Source organism: Microtus pennsylvanicus, chromosome 4, assembly GCF_037038515.1.
Source record: "Microtus pennsylvanicus isolate mMicPen1 chromosome 4, mMicPen1.hap1, whole genome shotgun sequence".
Lineage (NCBI taxonomy): Eukaryota > Metazoa > Chordata > Mammalia > Rodentia > Cricetidae > Microtus > Microtus pennsylvanicus.
In genome coordinates this window covers 132,380,151-132,393,570 of record NC_134582.1, presented here as the reverse complement: position 1 = coordinate 132,393,570, position 13,420 = coordinate 132,380,151, and the positions used below count along the sequence as shown (strand labels likewise).

Here is a 13,420-nt window from a genome sequence, read left to right as displayed (position 1 = left end):
AGGATCTGATTCCCTCTTCTGGGATGCAGGTGTTCATGCAGAGTTACCCAATATTTTATTTCAAATCTCCAAAGCAAGCAAATTCCCAGTTTTCCCACCACCCACAGAGAAAGGCATGTCTCCTGCTGCCCAGTGCAACATCCCAGAGAGACACAGTACTGGCTCCTATCTCATTTTACACACTCCAGAGACAAAGAAGTTGTGACAAGGGAGCATGAAGTGTTGCTCCATTGTGGACCAGCGTTTATGAACAAATTGAGCACACCCTTCAGCAGAACTTTCTCCTAAAGCTTCCAAAGCTATTGCATATGGAAAAAATGATACTTTCAGTAACTAAAATGAATGGTTTTATAGCTTAAAACTGACCCATCAATATGAACAATTGATAATATACATTTTAACAATCTGTGTTTTAGACTCTTACAAGAATTCTTATAACCTCTAAAATTTGTTTCATGTATTTAGGCCTCCAAATATTGTTTTAATAATCAGCAAAGTAAATGTGGTGGTTTGAATTGGTTATCCACCTGCAGAACCTTGAATCATTGAGAAGCAACAACACTCTGAGTGATTTTCTAGCTTAAGTGAATCATGGTGGAAAGAGCCATCTTAAGTGTAGACAGCACCATCTTATGGAATGAAATCCCAGACTGATTAAAAAGGAGACCGTGAGCTGAGCTCCCTGATTTCTGACTTCATCTGTAATGTGATCAGAGCCTCAGACTCCTCCATGACAGCCTGTTCCCTGGATCTGTGAGTCAAAGCAAGCTCTTTCTTCTTTAAAATGCTACCCTTGGGAATTTTCTCACAGCAACTATAAAAGTAGTCGATACAGTAAGATTCTAAGATTATTTTTTAAAAAATTAATATATGTGTTTGAAAAAAATCAAGAAAAAAATGGAATACTTCAGCTATCATAGTGCTTAAAACTGATTGCAGTTTTAAAGATTTTATTTTTATTGTTTTTAGTGGTGCACATATGTGTAGGAAGTACAGCTTAGCATTGAAGAAACCAGATTGTCAACCACACGGGCCTGTTTTCTTCAACAAGTGAATGACTCCTAGTCCCCTGGAATGCCAGAGCGAAAAGTGATCAATCTACTTGGTGATTCTCTGCTATTCTATTAGCAGCCAGCCTCCACCTGAATTCCCCAGTACCCTGAGCGTTGTGTAAGTGAACTCTGCTCCCCCACCAAGAGACTCTATCCTTGTATGGCTTCTCTGCCTTTTGCTAAGATCAAGAGTAGAATCAATCTTTCCTTGTGCTAATCACAGATCTTTCCTCTAGGCCCTAGCCCTGAACTCTGTTCATCAGCCAATAGAATACATTCTTATTGTAAAGGTCTCAGGTCCCAAGTTCTACGACATTTAAATACGTAAGAAAAAGAGCCAAGAGGTCAGTCTTTAAGGGGTCTTAACCAGTCCCCATAGCTATTGTACTGCCCTGAGTTTCATTGTCCCAGGTTGTAACTATAATTCTTGCTTGATAACTGTTTCATTGTATGCAATTTTGCTGTTAAAGTTAAAACCTTTTTTTAGACATAAAAAGGGAAGTGATGTGGGATTCCCCTCTATATGCATTGAATATATTTTATTACCTTTGGTAATAAAGAATCTGCCTTGGGCCTACAGCAGATATATATAGAGAGAGTAGGTGCAGTCGAGGAGATGCCATGTAGTCACCGCCATGTAGCTGCCGAAGTAGACAGACACCAGAATTATACCTGGTAAGCCACAGCCTTGCGGCGATACACAAAATAATAGAAATGGGTTAATTTAAGATGTTAGAGTTAGTTAATAAGATGCCTAAGTTAGCTGACCAAGCAGAATTGCAATTAATATAGCTTCTGTGTTATTATTTTAGGTCTGGGTGGCCAAGAAATGAACGAGCAGTCTGTGACTACATCTATGTTTGTGCATGTCACTATGTAGTTGCCTACAGAGGTCAAAGGTGTTAGATTATCTGAGCTGTTGTTACAGGCAGTTGTAAGTCATGTGATGTGAATGTGAGGAACCAAATATGGTTCCTCTCTAAGAGCTGTGCATGGTCCTTCCTGCCTAGCTATCTCTACCCCCTCAAATGTATTCTCAAAGAAAATATTCTCTTCAAGTTTATTATATTAGAAGAATCTTGTGGGAGGCGTCCATGAGGCCCCACTCCTAGCTGAGGGGATGGAGAGGTAGTCATTTCTATCAGGGATGTGACTGCTGGTAGGTTTCCCAAGCTCATCTGAATGGCTCATCAGCATGTGGGCACCACTAACTTAACTCCCTGGTTGTGTTTTGTTTGTTTGTTGTTGTTTTTTTTTTAAAGAAGAAATCAAAAAGTTGGGGATTCAGGTTAGTGGAAGAGGAGAATTAGAGGTAACTTTAAACAAAATACATTCTACATATAAGCATGAAATTGTCAAAGAACAAATATAAATTTATTAAGAAAGTAATGTTCTTTTCCCATCACACTCAGGTTTTCTAGGAGGCTCACCCTTCACATCAGATCATTTTAATGATGCAAAGGGGCACACAGCAATAAGCTTGAGGTTTTAAGAGGGAGCTTTATTTATTTCTAGTTCTCACTTTACCAGGATCAAGGGAGTTGGTAGTATACCAAGAAGAGGAAAGAAATTGTCAGTTATCAATCTTCTTACCTCCTCTGCTACCTCTTCACTGTGGAGCCTCTCCATAGTGGCCTAGGGGACTATGAAGAGCCGGTTTTCTCGATTTGGAAATACAAAAACTTAGTTGTTTCATCATTATGTGAATATACAGAACATTGCTGAATTATACAAAGCAAAGCAATTAGGAGCTGGAATTACAGTCCAAGCAGTACAGCGTGTGCTGAGGACTCATGGGGCCTGGCTCCCTTCCTCTGTATCTTAAGAAAGGAGTGGAGATAAATTTTATGATGTGCATATTTTACAACAATTAATTTTAATAACTTTAAGGATGGCTGGGATGGTCATATACCTACACAGCTGTTTTATTTCTTTTAATTTATTAAGAACACAAGGACTCCCATGCTATTAAAACATCTTTGAAGATTTTCATAGAGCATCCATTTCCAATTGGACTTTATTCGCAAGTGCCATGGTTCTCACCTAAATACACAAAGTTATTAGAATTTTGACATGGGCAACTCAAGGTTTCTAATAGTACCTTAAAAAGACCTTAAAGTGTCAAGAAAACCTCATAAGGCATGTTAGAGTCTGGATGGATCTCACATCCTATCCCCCTGTTCTTCTCTTTGTCTTGTGGGCAGCAACAAAGGGATGCTGCCGGGAAAGTGGACATTTCCATAACTTTGGAGCTTTTAAAGTCTGTTTAGTTCCTCAGTGAGTTAGATTTTGCCTTCTTTCTTGCAGGTGGGATATCTTGGAAATGATAAACTTTCTGATGTGTTGTGAAAGGGTTGCTGTTATCCTCAGCACCAGGCCAAGCATGGTATCTTGATTGGTGACTGATAATTTAACAATAGTTTCTCGCTCAACATTTCCCATTGTGACAGAACTTGAACTACACACTAAATTATTGGCCTTGCCTGAGCAGCAAGTGTCCTTTCTAGAAATGAGGTTGAGGGTAGCACTTAAAGGCATACGTTAAAACTCACTGAACTCTGTTTCCTTATTAATGACTCCCTGTGTCCCTCCCACTTTAATGCAGCATCTTACATTGCTCTAAGTTTTAAAGCCTTCGTTAATTACATAAGGCCACATTTTAAATTGCAGAGACAGCTATTAAAATGTGTTCTTTACTGTATGCTATCAATGGTATATTTTTAAAGAAGATTTCCCTAGAAGAGCCTAGAAGTTCAAAAAGAAAGCATAAATCATTCACCTTATTTTTCATAGATCTTAGGTTCAAACAGCTTTTCTATAAGGGGTTTGTATACACCAGGCACCCTGCCAGGTGGTGGGAGTATGAACATGCCCACAGGTGCTCATAAGTATCACACTACTGTCCCCATCACTTGAGTAGCCTCAGTGAGTACACATGCTGAGTTTCTGGGCTTCTCACCTTCATGAAGTGTTTTTCCTCCTAGTAACTATGAAGTTTTATGTATTTAAACATATCATGTTTTGTTCACAATAAACCTTCAAAATGAACTACTACTGCTCAAGAATCCACTGTAGCTTACAGATGAGTAGTTGAATAATTAAATTTTTAAATGGTAGGCATTACAGTCTATCACAGAGACCATTTTCTAAATATGTATACTCATATATATTCATATATATCAAATGTACGATCATATTAATGAAAAGTGATTGAAGGTTTATATTTTCACTATATCATAACTATTCTCCGTCACCATTTTGGGGAAAGGTCATAAACATATAGCGCTTCAAGGTATTTCACACATTTTTTAACTCTATCCAATCTGAACCTGTAGGTTCCTTATAAAAATCAATGAGTCATTGCTATAGTAACTCAGTGGGAGCCAGGAGTGTAGTTATTGATCCCTGCACTTCTAAGGCCACCAACCATTCCTAGAAGGCCATCTCCCTGAATTGGGCACCTCCAACACAGACCAGCTCATGTGCCTTTATTTACCCCAATATGCCTTAATGTTTTACAGGTTCCAGGATGTGTGAATTGCTGAAAGCCCTGTAAGGCATCACCTACTTCCCAGTGAGTTGAAAAGAGCCAATCCCGAGAAGTCGAAGTAGAAATTGCTTAAGATCACACAGTTCCTGAGAATAAAGGAATTGTCTCAGGTATACATTTCCAATTCCAATAGTGATATGTTTTCTCTTTTACCCTGCCACTTCTCAACTCTGAAGGAACTATAGAGGTGTGTGTGTGTGTGTGTGTGTGTGTGTGTACATTCATGAGTGTGGAGGCTGATATCAACATAGTGTCTTCCTCAACCGCTCTGTATTACTTTTTAAAGCAGTTTCTCACCAAATCTAGAATGTATCAATCTGCCTAGCTTACAAGCCCCTGGGATACTCATGTCTCTGCTTCCCCAGAACTGGGGCTGCAGACACATGCCACTACACCAGCTTTTTTGCTTGGGTGCTAGGAACCCAAGTCAGGTTCCCTTACTTCCCTCGTAAGAACTTTACTGGTTCATCTTTCTTCAGGCCCCTTAAGAATCATTGAATTTTAAGTTGCTTCACGATTTAGTCAAATATGAAGGACAGAAACAATTTACATGAATTATATACAAAATATTCTTCGAAAACAGTTTCACATGTTGGTACATATCTATAATTCCAGCAAGCATTTGGGAGAACAAAGCAGGGGGAATCCCACCTGGGTTATAAAGAAAAACTTTGTCTCAAAGGTGACAAAAAAAATTCACTGGAAAACATCAGAGCAAACAGAATCAAGGACTCCAGGACTGACTTGCTCAGGTTTGACTTCCAATGTGATCATGTCTGTAAATTCTAAGCTGTGGCCTAGCATGTGCATATCTGTGCTTCTTCATCTGTAAAATGAGAAAGAAAGCAATCATCCCTCCTCACTACATAGAGAACTAAACAAGTTGGGAAATGCATAGTGCTTAGGACCGCTCTTTCTACATAGTAAGTGTTCTGCATTTCCTGCTCTTACCACATGCACTGTGCACACTGGTGAGGAATCCAGACTTACTCTCCAGAGTGGTGGGTGGGGGCTTTTCTTGCTGGTCCTTGGGTGTTTGGCAAGAGCAGCTGAGTAGTTGCTGGACAATCCCTGGACTTAGCTGCTTAAAGTCCTCCTTAGAAATCAATGGACTACTACGGTTCTGTAGAAATATCTCCACCAGCTGCCTAGCAGAGAAGCAAGCCTGTATGAAGAAAATACGCAGTTACAAACCTTAGCCTTCAAACAGACACAACAGCCACTCAAGGAGTCCAAACTGCACAGGACTGCAACAGCTCATGGAAACATTATCGCGAGTTTCCTTGCTACGTGTCCATTGTTAACTCTTTGCTACCTTCCAAGGTTTATTTAAAAATATGAAGTACGTCTATTTTATTCCGAGAATCATTTCATATTCCTGGCATGCATCTTTTCTTTCTGGTATCTAGAGACTATTTTCAACGTGTTGTATGGTGTTCTAACCAGCAATCCCTCAGAAGTTTTCATAACTTCCTTTTCTCCTACTGAAAAATGGGGGAGCTTTATATGTGTAAACCTGTGACTTTTCATGATGGAAAGGAGCCTGGGAGTAATGAAATCTCTGGCTTTAGTACCATCTCACTTAACAAGCCTGAACCAGAAACACGCTTTTTTTTTTCAAAAAAATAAAAATTTAAATTTAGAAGGGAATGCAATATCAGATAGCCAGGTAGCCAGTATGCATATTAAACAGTAGGGTAACTTACCTCTATTAACATTCTCTACAAAAAATAGCAGCAATAACTGTTAGTTTTTGTTCGACCTTACCTGGCTTATCTACAATTTTATGTTTTTTTTTATGTTACATAGGCATGCTTAGACAAAACTCAAATAAATGTAACATGCCTTTAAAATCTGTCATAAGGTGTCTGTCCACTTTAAAAGTAAAAACTAGGGTTGTATGCATCAAAAATCACAACTTAAAGAGTTGGGGCTTCTATTTATATGTGTGTGCTGTGCATGAATGCATTTGTGTTTAAATGTGGGGACACGTGTCCGTATGTGGGAGCGTATACATGTTGTATGCATGCACATATGGATGCCTGAGGCTGACATTGGGTATTTTTCTCTATTGCTCTTCTTTAGTACTGAGTCAGGGTCTCTCATCTCTCTCTGACCTTGAACTCCTCATTTTAGTCTAGCAGACAGCATAGCCAGGGAATCCCTCACCTCCATCTCTCCAACACTACAGGTGGGTTACCATGCCGACAGGCTTTACATGGGTTCTGGGTATCTGAGCACGAGTCCACAGATTTGTGGGATAGGTGTGTTACACAATAGTACATCTTCTCATGCCCTAAAACTTTTAATGAGGATAGAATATAGTTCTGATATGAGTAACTTTTATTCAAATAACAAACCAGTGCCCTTGTGGACTTTAATTACAACCAGTACAGGATTTTTAGGGAAGCAAATCAATGATTTACAAGTCTGGCCTGATTTTTCTATGGTGTAGGATATAGGAAGTTTTCAGTAAAAGCATGTTAATCAAGAAATTATGAAGAAACACTTAGTGTTTTTCTCCCCATATTAAAATCTTTACTGGTGACTTTGTGGGTAATAAAGTTTTACTATGGCCAGGAAATATTTGGTTTCATGGAAGAAAAGCCACACAAACAAGAAAACCAAGAGGAGCCTACAATAGAATGAGACAAAATATCACCTATGCATACAAAAAGGAAAGCCTAGAGTGTAAAGAAAAATCCAAAGTCTAAACTGAAAACTCAGAACCAAAGAAGCACATTCATGCCTGCCCCTGCATCCCAAAATATTAAGATGTACACACATGCCTGCCCCTGGATGCCAGGATCTTCTTCTTTATGCTTCTCTGTGTGTGTGCATTTGTGTGTGTGTACGTGTATGCATGTGTGTGTGTGTGCGTGTGTGTGTATGTACATGTGTGAATGTGTGTGTGTATTTCTTTTCCCAGTATGGTCCTCCTAGTCTATAAACACATAGCCATGTAAGTGCCCACTTCAAAGTGACCTTTTAGGAGAGCACTATAAAACACAGTCACAAGGATGACACATGGTGAGCAATGCCTTGGGGGACTGTGAGAGAGGCTCCAGGAAAAAAGGCAGAGGATATTTTACCTCAGTGCATTCTGTTCCCAGGATTGTTCTTGGATGTGTTTCCGTGCCTTCTGTGACAAGTATTTGCATTCAATTTATAAAACATGTTTATTCTTGTTGGATGTCAGAACACAGCTATAGAATCTAATCTGGTGAAAGGATGTGCTTAATGCTGTTCTCAGTGTACCCTGAATCTGGATATGGGCTCTGCCTTTCGTTCATGCTTTCCCAGATATAATCTCTAGTATATGCCAGACAGTTGTGTTTAAATTGATCAATCCTGAGAATGTTCTGAGAAAGGGCTGCTCTGTAATTATTTAGTATGTGCTTATTGACATTTACATGTTTTTCTGATCATGTTTTTCTAAACTCAATCAACCTTCTTGGCTCATTGATTTCCTTGTTCCATTAGTGTATTCAGTACACTGAAACTGAAGTCATTGTCTAAAGCATTAGACTGTATTCCATCCCATTCTTTAAGGTCTTCAAATCCCAGGTCTCACAGACAGATCTACTTAGGTCCGAGAAGTCAACAAGTGGAGTCTGAATTGGGAACCTGAATGAAAAGCTAAGAGAGGATGCAAGGACCTCTGAAAAAGGAGATAATCAGGGATCACTGTGTGGCTAAAAGCAGGAAAACCATCACCATGTATTGAGTTGATATCATTTCATAAAAAAGAGTGGTGCCACAGTGCCTAAAGCCCAGCTGCAAGAATACTAAGATTTAATAATGGAATATGTTCCTTAGTTTCCTGAAAAGGGTACTCTAGTTCCCAGAATATGGTATCAAATGAAAGAAAATCTAGTTAAAGTCCATAGACGAGAACAATATTCAGGTACAATTTTAGGTGACTTGGGCTTTGATATGCACTATAATACAAACAATAAATGGTGACAAGTCAGAAGATTTGGAAAAGGCTATGATAGCACCCTGCCTGGACGATGACTATCCCATGGATAACCTGATGGAGTGCCCTTGCCCTTCCCCTAATTTTCCAAAGCCTATTTGCTTTATCCCCTTCCCCAAGCCACAGAACACATCCAGTTATGGAAACATAGCACACAGATGCCTGGGAAGAGTGGTGATAGACACTCAGGTGTGGGCCCAGTCACCCTCCAAACAATCCCGTTCTGTGTGAGAATGCCAAGAGTAATGATCAATAGTGCTGATCATGCTTTGCAAGGAAATACAGCTGGTGCTATTGTTCTGGTTGGGAACCAGTGCTGTGTTGCACTGACACAGAAGTAGCTTTTAAGCGTGTCTTAGTTAGGGTCTCTATTGCTGAGAAGAGACACCACCGATCATGTCAACTCATAAAGGACAATGATGTGGGATTCCCCTCTGTATGTTGTGAATATGTTTTATTACCATTGGTTAATAAAGAAACTGCTTTGGCCTATGGCAGGGCAGAATATAATCAGGCTGGAAGAGACGTAGAGAGAGAATAGGAGTCAAAGAGATGACATGTAGCTGTTGAAGGAGAGAGACACCAGAACTTTACCTGGTAAGCCACAATCTTGTGGCAATACACAGAATAATAGAAATGAGTTAATTTAAGATGTAAGACTTAGTTAATAAGAATCCTAAGGTACTAGACAAAGCAGTGTTGTAATTAATACTGTTTCTGTAGTTATTCAGGTCTGAGCAGCTGGGAAATAACAGAGCAGCCAATGCCCATCAAAATCCCAGCAAAATTCTTCACAGACCTTGAAAAAACAGTACTCAACTTCATATGGAAAAGCAAAAAACTCAGAATAGCCAAAACAATCCTGTACAATAAATGAAGTGGAAATATCACAATCCCTGACTTCAAACTCTACTACAGAGCTACAGTACTGAAAACAGTCTAGTATCGGCATAAAAACAGACAGGATGACCAATGGAACCAAATTGAAGATACAGCTATCAGACCACAGACCTACAAACACCTGATTTGACAAAGAAGCAAAAAATATAAAATGGAAAAAAGAAAACATGTTCAACAAATGGTGCTGGTATAACTGGATATCAATATGTAGAAATATGAAAATAGATCCCTATCTGTCACCATGTCCAAATGAATCAAAGACCTCAACATAAAGCCAGCCACACTGAACCTTATAGAAGAGAAAGTGGGAAGTACACTTGGATACACTGGCAGGAGACCACTTCTTAAATATAACCCCAGTAGCACAGACACTGAGAGAAACAATTAATAAATAAGACCTCCTGAAACTGAAAAGTTTCTGTAAAACAGAGGACATGGTCAACAAGACAAAATGGCAGCCTACTGAATGGGAAAAGATTTTCACCAACCCCACATCAAACAGAGGTCTGATCTCCAAAATCTATAAAGAAGTCAAGAAATTGGTCATCAAAACAACAAATAATCCAATAAAAAATGGGGTACAGACCTAAACAGAGAACTCTCAACAGAGGAATCTAAAATGGCTGAAAGACACTTAAGGAAATGCTCAACATCCTCAGCCATCAGAGAAATGCAAACGAAAATTACTCCAAGATTCCATTTTACACCTCTAAGAATGGCCAGCATCAAAAATACTGATTATACCTTCTTCTGGAGATGATGTAGGGTAAAGGGAACACTCCTCCATTGCTGGTTGGAATGAAAACTGGTATAGCCCCTTTGGGATATCAGTACAGTAATTTCTCAGAAAATTAGGAAATAACCTTCCTCAAGACCCAGCAATACCACTTTTGGGTATATGCCCCCAAAATGTTCAATTGTACCACAAGGACATGTGCTCAACTATGTTCATATCAGCTTTGCTTGTCATAGCCAGAACCAGGAAACAACCTAAATGTCCCTCAACAAAAGAAAATGTGGTACATTTACACAATGAAGTTCTACACAGCAGAAAAAAAAAAGACATCTTAAAATTTTCAGGCAAATGGATGGAACTAGAAAACATCATATTGAGTGAGGTAATCCAGACTCAGAAAGACAAATATTATATGTACTCACTCATAAGTGACTTCTAGACATAAATCAAAGTAAACTAGCCTACAATTTACAATCCCAGAGAACCTACACAACAAAGAAGACCCTAAGAGAGACATACATGGTTCTAATCTACATGGGAAATAAAAAAAGACAAGATCTCCTGAGTAAATTGGGAGCATGGGGATGATGGGAGAGGGTTGAAGGAGGGGAGAGGAAAATACGGGAGCAAAGAAAAATGTATAGCTCAATAAAATCAACAAAATATTAAAGAAGAGTTGTGAGCTGACCATGGCATGTCACTACAAAGAGCAGTAATGCCTTTGATCCCAGTTACTAAGGAGGCAGTGACAGGAGCCTTGGAAGGGCAAGGCCTTTCAGAACTAGATAAAGAATTCAGACCAGACTGGGGAAATTAGTGACACTCTGACACTCAAAACAAAAATTTAGGGTTGGAGAGAGGGCCCAGCATATTAAGTGGATTTCAGGTCAAGTGTAAAAACAGAGTTTGGATCCCCAGAACACACATAAAATCTGAGCAGCTGTGGCAACCCGCTTGTACTCTTGGTGTACTGCAAGAACAGAGGGCATTGCAAGATCAAACTGGTTTGCTAGACTGGCAGAATCAGTGAGTTCTGGGTTCAAATCAAAGACCCTATGCCAATACATAAAGTACCAATCAATCAGGGTGACTCTACTACCCCCTCAGGCCTCTACACACATGGGTACACATGTGTACACACAAGCATGCATGCACACATATGTCAAGGAAAAAGATAAATATTTTAATAGGGCTAAGGATGTAGTCCAAAGGATGTATTTACCTAGGCCTAGGTTCAAACCCGAAAACTATATGAAAGGACCAATCTATTATACACATATGCTTCCATTAGTCAAAGCACAGAGGAATCTTGTACTAATCCATCTTAAATTTAGACTGCTTATCATTATTTTCACTTGTGTAATATTTAAATCCCTCACTGATTTGTATGATTTGTAAGGGCTAGGCCTATCTTCAACCAGTATGGCATTCTTTCTGCCAAGGTAACTACTAGCTCTTAATATATGTTTAGTGTATCTTTTCTAAATTAATTATTCATATGTTTAATATGGACCTAAGAGAAACCCTAAATATTTTAGGTCTATTACTATGTCTTTAGAAATCAATGTACAGAAAAAGAAAACTATAAACATACCACAAAGAAAAATATTTATTATCTTCATAGGATTTCAATAATTGTAACAGAACTATCAATGTCCTTCAACAATATAGAATGATAACATAAAAAATGAAAATACCTGATCCCAGGAAACAGAACGGTCATCAGACTCTTTTTCCATTGCTATAGTTGACTTAGGATTTCCCCAACTGTGTATTGTCATGTTTTCTTTCCTTTGGTGTTGATGGAGGGCATCCTTTTTGGCACAGGCCCTTCTGGTTGAGAGTGTGTTGAGGAGTTGTTCTAGTTCTAGAAATTTCAAATAAAATCTGGTGTCACATGAAATATACAGGTCACATTTTGAGTAGTCACAATTTCCAAGTCCACAGCTCAGACTTTTTACGAAGTAAACTTGGTTTATGTTTATAATGGAACAAAGCTAAAGAGTATTTGTACTTCACATGGGTGCTGATTCCCTCTAAAGACCTTGATTAAACTTGGATGAAAAGTGAATCATTCCAGAAAAATCCTACATTTTTATACCCTAGAAATAACAAAAGTGAGCATCCAGAGAACATACATTTCATTGACACATGTATTTTATTTGCTATAAATCATATAATGAAGGGGAGAGAGAAATGTCTCAGGGATAAAGATATTTGCTGCCAAGCCTGATGATTCACTTTGATTCCCAGGTCCCACATGGTGAAAAGAGAGAACCAACTCTAGAAAGATTTCTTGTGACCTTCATTTATGAACTGTGGCACACTCATGTGCACAACCATATACATGTAAACATACTCATACACTCGCACACACATACACATAAAATAACTACAATGAAATTAAAAACTCAAACTAGAAAATGTAAAGTAGAAACTGGCCTGATCTTCAGAACATTTACACCCTGAAGGCACTCTACATCCTCATCAGATTATATATTTCTTTGTTGTACATAAACCAATGAAAATACTTTCCTTTTAGAGGTATATGCAGAACAAATAAAATAAATGAAATCAAGCTAAGGTTAGAGAGGTTCACTAGATTCTAATTTTTTAAAATTCTGCTCTTGATGGCACACATATATTGCAGTTCAGTTCCATCAATTCATTTCTACACTTTTAAAATTATATATACAAAGAATGATTAAATAAAATAGTCAGTCTATATGGCATTACTCTTCTTCTTATCTGTGAATAAAATAGCTTTGTAATTTTCTTAAACAGTATAATTAGTTATATAAAAATACACCAAGCAATTTTATTATAAATGACCAGTTTTCAGTGACAAAAAATAATATGAGCTTTCAATAACTGGAAAAGAGTGAAAGGTATTAAAGAGAAATAGCAAATGATAAATACATCTGCGGGTAATCCCAGATGTTGGATTTAGTTTCAAAGTCCTCAAGGAAGTTAGCAAAAGTATGTTTAAGGAACTAAAGAAAATCATATTTAAATAATAAAAGTGAAGAATGGCAATAAGTAAAAAAAATTTCAATAAGTAGATAAAAAAATACATTGTTTTAAGATAAACAATCACAAAAAGCACTAAACAATATATGTGAGAAAGCAGAAGGTAAAAAATTCACTGATAATCTAAAGTGGGTAACAGAAATAATCCTTCCTGAAGAATAGAGAAAGAAAAA

The 13,420-nt window shown here is 38.1% G+C and overlaps 1 protein-coding gene across 3 annotated transcripts in view; it reads right to left on the bottom strand.

The window, feature by feature from the left end:
* Slc39a12 (solute carrier family 39 member 12) overlaps window positions 1–13,420 on the bottom strand; it is an 87,422-nt gene that overhangs the window by 54,527 nt on the left and 19,475 nt on the right. For all 3 annotated transcript variants that reach the window (XR_012910420.1, XM_075970535.1, XM_075970537.1), the window contains exons 5-6: window positions 11,915–12,084; window positions 5,593–5,767 (exon numbers count right to left, since the gene is read on the bottom strand). Coding sequence is in view for 2 of the 3 variants with exons in the window: in XM_075970535.1 (XP_075826650.1) it covers window positions 5,593–5,767; window positions 11,915–12,084 (345 nt within the window). In the remaining variant the exon portion in view is untranslated. The remainder of the gene's footprint in view (window positions 1–5,592; window positions 5,768–11,914; window positions 12,085–13,420) is intronic.